Source organism: Vitis riparia, chromosome 11 (genome assembly GCF_004353265.1).
Source record: "Vitis riparia cultivar Riparia Gloire de Montpellier isolate 1030 chromosome 11, EGFV_Vit.rip_1.0, whole genome shotgun sequence".
Classification (NCBI taxonomy): domain Eukaryota; kingdom Viridiplantae; phylum Streptophyta; class Magnoliopsida; order Vitales; family Vitaceae; genus Vitis; species Vitis riparia.
In genome coordinates, this window is record NC_048441.1 from 10215060 (window position 1) to 10226849 (window position 11790).

Here is an 11790-nt window from a genome sequence, read left to right on the forward strand (position 1 = left end):
TGAATAAAAAGTGATTTTTTATTTTATTTTTTATTTTATCATTTAAAAAGGTTACCCTTTCAAACTTAAAACCTTGTGAAGTATGTTTGCAAGCTTGGAGTCCAAATCATGAATACCATCTTTCACCTATTTAAGTAGTTTTGTTATTTTTTACACTTTTACCATATACTTTTAAATATTTAGAAACATATAATAAAATTTATTTTTCCTTTAATTTGCTTTAGGTTTTCTCAAATTATTAGTTTTCAAATATCTCCTTTTAATTATATAGAATAAAAACAGTCATAAAATACTCTTTAAGGATAATAACGTTAACTATTAATTTCTAAAATTTCTCTTATTGTAATAAATATTGATATTTTCAAATATGTTAATTACTATTTTGCATTAAACTACTATTCTTCAAATATTCTATCATAACTATATATAAAATAAAAATAAATATAGTAATTATATTTGGACTTACGAAGTAATTAAATTACTATTAACTAGATCCAATATTTAAGAAAAGTTAAAAACCACTAAAAACAAACATGTCATTTGGAGTTATGTACTGAGCTATATGTAAATTAAGATATATTAAAATTTTGGATAAAAAGCAAATGTGACCTAAGAGCAATACATATAACCATTTCTTAGTTGTCAATTACGCATGCATTGAATATGACGTTTTTCAATTGCACCCACTTTAATTAAAACATCTAGCCCAGTCAATGCCGTGTGTGAATGACCCTAGTTGACGTTTTTCAATTGCACCCACTTTAATTAAGACATCTAGTCCGATCAATGCCGTGTGTGAATGACCCTAGTTGATATAGGTGGCCGGTCCAATCAAATTTATTAAATTTTAGTTATATATATATATATATATATATATATATATATATATATATATATATATATATATATATATATATATATATATATATATTTTATAAAGGGAGGATTGTGTTTTGGGCCAGCTAGTCCCAAAAATTAACAAATGGTTCATATATGTTACAGAATTAAGCCCAATACTCAGACAAAGTCTCAAAATTGATAAGAAAGCTATACAATTTATAATATGCCGAAAATGCCCTTTGGCTGGCTAATGTAAAAAAGAAAAACAAAATCCACGTTGGATTTGCAATTCGTTTTCCCCAAAATTGAGAAGCGTTTTCACATTCCTGAGTGTTTCCCTCGTTTCTGCCCAAAGAATGCCCTAATCCTCTCTTCATTTGGAGTTTGCCGACCATCCGATTAAAAACAAAATCGACGTTGGATTTCCATTTGGTTTTCCCCAAAATTGAGAGGCGTTTTCACATCCTGAGTGTTCCCTTGTTTCCGCCCAAAGAATGCCCTAATCCTATCTTCATCTGGAGTTTCCCGGCCATCCGATTTTAGGTGTAGACGATGGAGTTTTTCATCTCTGTCAATCCATTGGTGTCGACGATCACCATTAGATTTGGGTTCCGTGGCGAAGTAGTTGATAGTAGGTTCAACAATTTCAGTTTATGCTTCATTTCGGCTATCCCGACCATTTCATTTCAGCCCAAATACATTGCCCTAATTTATCTGGCGATTTCAATGTGCCATTAATCCCCACCGTGGGTGTCGTCCTGTGCTGAGCATTGAGGAGGGAGCTTCTCTGACCATCAGGTAAAGTAGTATTTTTTTTTTAAGCTTAAAGCTTAAACCCCGTAATTGGCTCTAAGACATGGCGTGGGTTATGGTGTTTTTAAGACATGGCTCACAGTTTGAAATAGTGAGGATCCTCATGGGTTAATTGCATCTGCATGTCGTGGTATCAAAAAAGTTTTTGTTTAGATAATTATGTTTGTGTTCGATTTACATGATTGATAGCCTTGACATGGAAAAATCACTTCTTTTTATTAAACTGTGATGTCACCATGATTCACTTGTTTCTCCATCAATATGAGAACCCTCGATTGCCATTCATGATAATTGTGATGATGAAGACGACATAAAAATATATTTTGATTTTCCTTGCATTTTACTTGGTTCACTTATGTTTGTTTGGTTTAGCATTGCATATTGAATTGAAAAGTTAGTTTTATAGGTGCAATTTTATTCTAATATATGATAAGTAAATGCAAATAGATTTTCTTGTTGTAAACATATTTTTCGTCCTTTCGTTCAAATTATATCATTGAGCATTATATTTACTTCCTCGTGTGGCAGTCTAGTTTAGTATGCTAGTTCGCTTGTTACCTATTTTCGAAAAAAACCCAAGTTCTTTGAACCCTATAGTATGAGATATTGTGGGATACCTAGTATGTGTAGATAGATTATCATTTCGAACTTCATGAAATTTGTAGCTAACATGAATATAAATGCGAAATAAAGAAACAGATCAGTTCAAAGGTAGTTTAACGAGCCTTAATTCTATTTTTGAAATCCAAAATTAAGGGAGTCAATACATAAGAAACCAATTAAGGGATTTCTCCTTGAAATCCAGAATGGTTTCCAACAATCATTGTAGTGGCCAAATACCTCTTTCCATGTCTACTATTCACAATTGCTAAATATCAAACGCATGCAACTCAATATTATTTTCAGCATACAATTGAACCAAATTGAAATTAAGTTAAATTTGAAGTTGTCTATTGAGTATGAGCCAAAACACTAATGACATTGGCATGATCTGTCCATTTATAAGTCTGAAAAGTAATTGTGATGTTCCTATTGGGATCTAGAGGGTCATAGCAATCTGCAAAAAACAGAGAAAGAGTAGACCAACCAGTTAAAAATAGAGTAAGTGAAGTAACATTTGGAAAAGTATATGCATAAATGATGCGTGATAATCTGGACATGGCGACTAGTAATAGTGTGAACTTCAAAGCAAAAGGGCAGATGAGAGAAAATATGAAGGCCATTTTCTATAATATGCATAATTGTTTGGTCTATAATATGATATTTGTGCTATGTTTGTATAGGTTAATGGACGCAAGTAATAGGATATATTGTTACATTTTCGTGGGTGGCAAACTTGTCCAAAAAATGATGGGCAATGGGAATACTTGGGTGGAAGAAGCAAAGGTATTCACATATATAAAGGAATGGCATTTGAAGAATTCACAAAAAAAATCATAGAGAAATTCGACATTTCCCTTGACGTGATGAAGATGCACTACACGCTAAAGTTCAATCCCAGAGTCATCCAAGATTTAGAAGATGAGGATGATTTGGATAACGTGGTTTCCCACAGTGATGACTTTGCAAATGTATACCTAGTAGACTTACCCTCTGTGGAAGCCATTGAAGCAAATATCCCGAATTCACAGTTGGCATTTTGGTAATGGACTTTAACATCAATGTTTATTTAAAATGTTAAGAATATCAATTTTACGCATCACGTAGTCTAATTATGTTAATATATGTCAATGCAGAGATCCACCTATCACGTTCCCGTCCTCTAATGCATCATGCGATCCAATTCCTAAAACTATGATGCTATCAAGAGGTTTTGCGTCGCGTTCTGCAGATACTGAGTTCATTCCTTTGGAATCGATTCGTTTTCGTGAGGCAATATTAGGGTCGGGACATACATTTAAAAATGCCGAGGAGTTTCGCAATGCAATTTACCAGATGTCATTAGGTGGAAGGTTTGAATACAAGTACAAGAAAAATTCCCCTACGCATATGTCTGTCAAGTGTTCGGTTGATGGTTGTCCTTGGAAGATAACAGCTCACGCTATCGAGGGAAATGTCATCTTGCGAGTTCATACTTACCAAGTGAATCATAATCATATAGCTCAGGATGAGTGTTCATCTAAGGTGAAGGTTTCTTCAAAGAGAGGTGCGGTTGCTGTTGAAGATGTGTTTAGAACCACTCCAGACTATCTTCCCCGTCAAATCTGTAAGGATTTTGAACGTGATCATGGGGTTCAATTGACATATAACCAAGCATGGCACCTTAAAGAGAAGGCAAAAGAGTGCATATATGGAGTACCACGCGACTCTTACACGTTTCTCCCTTGGTTATGCCATAGGCTAAGAGAAATAAACCCGGGCACAATTACGGAGTACACTTCCCAAGAAGGTCACTTCATGCAATTGTTCATTGCCCATGCATTTTCAATTCAAGGATTCATCATGGGGTGTCGACCTGTATTGGCTATTGATTCTTGCCACCTAAGCGGTCCATATAAGGGAGCTCTTTTGTCTGCCATTGCATATGATGCAGATGATGGAATGTTCCCGCTAGCCCTTGGTGTGGTAAGTTCAGAAAATTATGAGGACTGGTATTGGTTTTTGGATAAATTAAAGGGGGTATTAGATGGTAAAGAAGTTGTTATTATATCAGATAGACATCAGGGAATCTTACGTAGTGTTTCCGAGTTGTTTGGGACAGGAAATCATGCATATTGTTATCGCCATGTGAAGGAAAACTTTTCTAGCTTCTTCAATAAGCAAAACATTCGAGGAAAGAAAGGGAAAGAAGATGCTTTGCTACTTTTGGACAGCATTGCGTATGCTAGGTTGGAAATAGACTACAATGAGGCATTTGAAAAACTTGTGCGCTTCAATGAGAACCTAGCAAAATGGGTTGCGGAAAACAATCCCGAACATTGGGCAATGTCAAAGTTTCTTAAAAAGCGATGGGATATAATGACAACTAACATTGCAGAGGCGTTCAATACGTGGTTAAGAGAAGAGCGTCACCAAACAATTTATACTTTATTGTTAATGCACATGGATAAACTTGTAGCCATGTTGGACACCCATATGCGTGGTACACAAAAGTGGAAGAGCGTGGTCGGACCGAAAACTGAAGAGAAGTTAATGTCAAATATCATGAGGTCTGGTTTGATTAGTGTGCTATCCTATTTGGGAGGGACGTTTAAGGTGTTTACTGGAGAGGTTTATTTGGTTGTCGATATGAATCAACGTACGTGTACTTGCATGACATGGCAAATGTCCAGTTTGCCATGTGCACACGTATGTGCTGTCATCCGCACACTGAGACACGACGTGTATGACTATATTGACCCATGTTTTCATGTCTCCATGCAAGATTTGATTTACTCGAGTCAGTTTCAACCATTACCAACACACAACATGCCGAAACTTTGTGACGATGGGAGTTTGCAAGATTGCGCGGGCAACACCTTTCCTGCTTTCCAACCCCCTCATGTGAGACGTCCTCCAGGAAGACCCCGACAAAGGCGCATTGAATCACAGTTTTGTCATAAGAGAGCAATTCATTGCTCTCGATGCAATGGAATAGGTCACAACCGCTCTAAATGTAATAATCCGTTGCCGTGACATTTGCATTTTATTTGGTTGTACAATTTCCTCATTTTGTATCATTCCATATATTCTGTTGTATGGTATATGGTATGGGGTTGTTGATTCTCGTTTTTATGTATTGCCCTATTTATAGGCACGATGCACTTTTTTGGAATTTTTCTTATTTAGAGTTGCTTTCAGTAACCAACTTAATTGAAAGTGCACTTTGAATGTGGTTTATTTTTAGTTGTTATTTAATTTCATCTCTGTGTCTACATTATCAAGCATTTCTTATTTGGAGCCTCATTAAGGATGACAATTTCTGTTACATTATTTTACGTATAGGGGTGACAAATTTTTTTTTTTCAATAAAGCGAGACTTCCCCTATATTTATTTCGAAGTTGTGAATTAGTCCTCTTATCGCATTATCTTCTTGTTGCACCTATTTCAATGTCCCATCAATTTCTAAGACGTCATAAAAATTGTCTTTCAATTTGTACTCAATTAGATATACTTGTTACACACGTTGTCCATATGGTTATTATCTAGTAATTTATCTGGTTGCTGGTTGGATAATCGATCATACACGTGTTTGCTTCCAAACTGTAAGCGTTTTCCTAAAATGTCATATTGTTATGTATTTCATTTATTTTTTCCTTACAACTATGATTATGGAACACCATTACCAAATTAATCAAACAGATTAATTGTCGAAATAGTCAATTGACCTTTCCCTTTATTATTAGTTTCTCCAGGTCATCAATAACTGCTATAACACCCATTTCCAGGTGCCCGTTCTTCCAAGGTTGAAGCTTACAACAATCATTTCATTCTTCTATGACCACTACGGAGGTGATGCATTCTTTCTTGTTTTTAAATATTGATAACTTATTTCGGATACTTCATATTTTGATCAACTTACGACCTATAGTTGTTTTTGATGCTAAAGATTGAATTACATAAACATCCAATCGTAAATATGAATCCACATGAATATGTTTGTTTGTTCATTCAATTTTATTGCTTTATTCACTACGTTTACATATTCCTATTAATGTTAATTTTTTCTTATATATAATTCATGTGTAAACTACTAATGACCTCCAACCATTTCAATGCAGTCCACCAGATTGTATACACGTTGTTCATCTTCAAGGTTTCTAAAACTATGCAACAGGCTCCCTGCTGAGAAATTGGACGTGGTTCAAGACCTTCAGTTTGGAGGTCTTCTTCACTTAAATTGCAAGCAGATACGGCATAATATCTGTATATGGCTGATTGCCCATTTTAACGTTGGCTTAAGACGCATTGACATTACATCCCACAAAAGGTATGATCTGACAGCTGCTGATGTCGGCCTTGTCTTTAGCCTCCCGACGACTGGACGGATTCTACATATTGCTACTATCCCGTCTGGTCATCCGTTCGGTACCCTCAACACATGTGAGGAGAGACTCCTCAACTTACCTATTGGGGAGGAGTTTCGTAGATGCTTCATTTACTACACTTGTGCGACGCTATTAGCCCCCACCTCAAGGATTGATGGATGCCGAAACTTGTGGCATACCATCCATGAAGATGGTTTCAGAAATGATGTTAATTGGGGCCAATTTGTTGTTGACCAGCTTGTGGAGGGTATAAGACGATTTAAGCAATGGAACAGCGTCTAGGTTCATGGTTGCATTCTTTTCCTCCAGGTATTGGCCTTCTTTAACATTCATTAATTGGTAAATTTGAATTTGTTAACATCAGTACCAACAAGTAAGAATTATACATATGTTTATTTCCATTGTGCAGCTCCATTACGTAATTAAATTCAAAATTCCTTCCGTTCATGTTCCGATGACAATGCCCCTACTCTCAGCATGGTCAGATGAGTTGATAAGGAGCGCTTATCTACTGAGATCAGTGAGTTTGGGAGTTTTGGACATGGCCAGGTAGTCATTTATTCGACATGAAGTTTGTTATATATTGATTTACATGCATTTTGAATACCTCCAATGTTTCTATGTTGTTACCATGCGTGATGTTCTCATAATGTAGGCGTTTGATGAATCGTCACCGCTCCGTACACATGTCGAGGATGACAGTGGACCAACAAGTAGTCATGTACGCTAAAACTACTTGTTACTTTACGCATTCAATCCATCTGAATCACATTACAATTTGGTTATCATTGCTATATTGTTAATAACTTCTAATCAATTTTCTTTTAACTAGTTTGAAATTAAATTTGCCTATGCCAATTCGTTAACATGTGACAGGAAATCTTGGAAAAGTACTATGCTGCCGAACGCGCAATAAATTCTTATCAAAAGGGCATTCATCAGCAGCTTGGCATCATGCGTGGTTTGATCCATAGATTGGATGCTTGAAGAGAAAAAAGTGTACATTCCCCTACTGCTGGTCACTCAGGCTATGCAGCGGATGACTTTCCCAAGGCCGCGCATGATTCACCCTCTGCCCGATATGACATGCCATTCCATTGCACCGAAGAAGTACCAGACACTCCTATTCGGCATCCACCTATTATTGGTAACATTTTGGGCTACATTCATTACTGCATTAGTGCGTACAAAATATGTCAAATTGTACTGGGGTTCAGTTAACTAATCTGTTGATACTCCAAACAAACAGCCGATGACGAAGTAGTCGTCTATGACCCCTTACCTTTGCGTTCTATGACTGTGGCCCCCCGATCCCATAGCATTGGGAGGCAACGGAGAGTGCGTCAGATGGCTCCCAATCTATTGTCACCATTCATAGCGCAGGCACAAACCCGACATTCTGTCATCAAGATGGACCTAAAAGAGGCAGCTGCAACTGTATTTGATGGGGACTTGGACCCGAGGCATGTTATATCATATACTACTCCAATTTCAAGTGTTTCCACATGCAACAAATGGTATAACCCTAACATATATGGTTTTGTTGGCAGCGAGGAGCTTGTTTCAATGCATGACACAAGTTTAACTAGAGGCAACCTCGCATCTTTCCAGGGAGACTGTTGGATTGGCAATGATGTTAATATTTAAATTTGTCCACTAGTTTGCATTATTTTTAATTTTAATGTGATGTAACATCTTCTCATTAGTCAATCTGAATATTGATTACATTTTAATCATTTCTTCTTTTAGGTCGTTGATGCATTTTTCCGAATGTTGCAATTCGACGATGAATCAAGGACAAAACTATTTCTCTCCCCCTACATAGCTGTAATGAATGCTTTTAATGGCCACTACATCTGAATTTCCCTTGTTCTGATAACATGTCCACACGTTTGCACATGTTTCCATGCATTAAGTACTTTCATCTCATATACAGGAAATGGTGATGCGTTCCAACGCAAAACATTTGACGCACGATGCAATTATTGCGCGTTTCGATCCATATATGTATGCCTTTGATGGTTCGTATCAGAATGTTACTCAGGTCAGACTTGCATTCCAATGTTTTATGTTTCTTCACTTCTGATCTCCTTGACCCATTATATGTTCTAATCCATTGTATGTGGCATCATGCAGGTCTACTTATCGGTCCTTTTCAAAAACCATTGGACACTTTATGTCTATGACTTGCATAACAAACGAATCCAGCTCTTGGATTCTCGGCCTGGAAGAAAAAGAAGTTGTATGAGTGGAATACAACAAAATTTGGTAATGTACCTTCTACTCCCCCAATATTTGTTGCATTGTACATCATATTGTAAGTTTGAATGTCAATTACTTTGCTTGTTTAAGGCCAAGGTTGTTCTATTGCTTGTTGCCAACAAGAAAGAAATGGTTGCTGTAGACTTGAACATGTACAGTTTTGTCATGCCAGACGTACCATGCCAACCAAATGAGTTAGTGTTTACAACAATTAAGTTTAATTTGATTTCATAGCATTTTCCAAATATTATACTTCCCATGTCACGCATATTAAGTTCTTACACATTACTCTTTGTGTTAGCAATGACTGCGGCGTTTTTATTATAAAATTCATGGACAACTGGTCCAATGGGGGACTCTCCAAATCCATCGATGTGGTATGTACATATAGGCTTTCGCTATGACATCATTTATATAAAAATTGCATAGCATCGACAACTTATTTAACCTTTCCTTATATGTCTTTTAAACATGAATGAGTGCAGGCCAAGATTAAGAAGTATAGATTGAAGCTACTGGGCAGATTATTGCTTTCATCACATAATGCACATCGGCATCGATTTATGGCAATTTGAGTTACACTTTTCAATAGGATGTGACGAGGATTTTTAAAGATGATTATACATTATACAGGAAAAACTAACTCCAGCCATTGTATTGCGAATATTATGGTTTATATATTTAATGAAGGTTTCGATGAAGTTGCATTTTCCCTCACTCTCTCAAAACATCTAATAAAAGGCACCGCCATTACAAACTATAAAAAACCTATGCATCAACACACATAGTGTTTACAATTTATTCAGTATAGTGAAGGTGTATATATGGTGACCCCACGAACCGTCCGATGACCTTGCTTTAACCATTTAATTGCATTCCCCTTCTAACAAAACATACCAATATTTGACCAATAAAAAACAAATTATCTGCAACCGGTCTATGTGTACCCGTCGCCCAGGAAGCAGAAATTGTTTGACCGGTCGAATACATGTTCTGGATAAGAGCTAAAGCAAAACAACCGGCTTTGCACAGATCACGACCGGTCAATACTTTGCTTCATCCGTATATCAACCGGTCGAGCAGATCCGGTCGGCCGAACACATGCTACTAGATGAGAGAGAATGCAAAATGGCACCCTCGTCCGGATATAGACCGGTCGACCAGATACGGTCAACCGGTTCCATGAGGATTGGACATGCTACTGGATGAGAGAGAATGCAAAATGGCACCCTCGTCCGCAGATAGACGGTCGACCAGATCCGGTCGACCAGTTCCATGCGGATTGGACATGCTACTGGATGAGAGAGAATGCAAAATGGCACCCTCGTCCGGAGATAGGCCGGTCGACCAGATCCGGTTGACCTGTTCCAGGAGGCTTTTGATTTTGAAATCATTTAAAACATTTCACTTTCTTTTTTTTTATGAAAATAACATCAAATAGTTTGTTTTTACTTATTTTAATTATACAACGTTTACGTATTTTGTAAATTAATTGTCCTTTGTTTTTAAAAACCATTTATATAGAATAAAAACCAAATAGTGGTATAAATTTTTAAAAATTATTTTTTATTTTTAAAAACAAAACATTGTTTTTAAATTACACATTAAGAAAAACTTTCTAAGATGTTTTTATAAATACAAGTAGAAAATTATTTTAAATTATGTGTAGGGATATTTTTATTAATTTATTTATTTTTCCATTCCAATTTCCAATATTACCTAAAATTGAAAATGAAACAAATAATGATTCTAGTCTTAATCATAAGTATATCCAAACATAAAAACTGGAAACATCAAATTTATTTTTATTCCTAAAAATGAAAATAAAATATTTATTTTCATTCCTTCTTCCCCAATACCAAACATGGCCTCAAGATTCAAGTAAGATAGTTGAAAAATGTAAGGATGACAATCATGTCACATTATTTTCTTTAACTTCACCAAATGATTTGGACTTTATCATACATTTTCAACTATAAAGATTGGAAGTTCCATGAATACCCCTTTGATATATTGAAAATTTTCATATTCTGTTATATTTACTATTGTTAAAAGATTGGAAAATAATGTCAACAAGTGAAAAGAATAGTGTTACTCTTATTCCTAAATCCAAAGTCTAATATTTATTGATCATTTTCATCATATTTTATTACCATTTTTTATATCAATAAATTACAAAAAAAATGTGAAAAGAATAGTGTTACTCTCATTCCGAAGTTTATTTGTATAAAGTAATATTGTTACCTTCTTTAATCAAAATTTTCTTAAATTAATAGCGGTATTTGAAAATAGATTAATTTTTATTTTCTTTAATATTTTTCCGATGCAAGGAAATGGTAACAGATTTATTGCATTTTTTTATAAAGAATTTATCATATTATTTTTTAAAAAGTATTAATTTCATCCACCTTCCTCATATTTAGGTTAAATACGCCTAATTATAATTAATTTAAATTTTCTATAAAAATATTTAATCAAATTTCAAATTAACTTCTAATTAAATGTATTTAACCTGAATAGTGAGGAAAAATAAGTGACATTATTAATTTATTTTCCTTTTAATCCCATTGAGTACATTTTTTTGGAATACTCTCTAATTCCATCCATTTTTAAAATTATTTTTAAAATTCATATAAATCAAATTATTTATCCCAAAAAAAATATTTATATCTATATTTAACTACAACTATAAAATATAGAAATATTTATATACAAGACAATCAACACATTTCAAAAAACATATCCTAAGTTTAAATTTATTTTTTATTTTTCTTTCACTTTTTTTTTTCTATTTATTTTCTTTTTCATCAAAATTTACAGGAATCAAATTTAAGATAAAAAGACTCTTTCCAAAAATACTTTAGTAAAAATCACATAACAAAGTTTTATTTTAAATTTATGATAAGA

The 11790-nt window shown here is 34.8% G+C and overlaps 1 protein-coding gene across 1 annotated transcript; it reads left to right on the forward strand.

The window, feature by feature from the left end:
• The first annotated feature begins 3059 nt into the window (after window positions 1-3059).
• On the forward strand, window positions 3060-6903 carry LOC117924742. Its single transcript, XM_034843461.1, has 4 exons — window positions 3060-3283; window positions 3390-3874; window positions 4088-4802; window positions 6411-6903. Exons 1-4 carry the CDS (start codon window positions 3060-3062, stop codon window positions 6901-6903), a joined length of 1917 nt encoding a protein of 638 aa, XP_034699352.1.
• Window positions 6904-11790: the final 4887 nt, after the last annotated feature.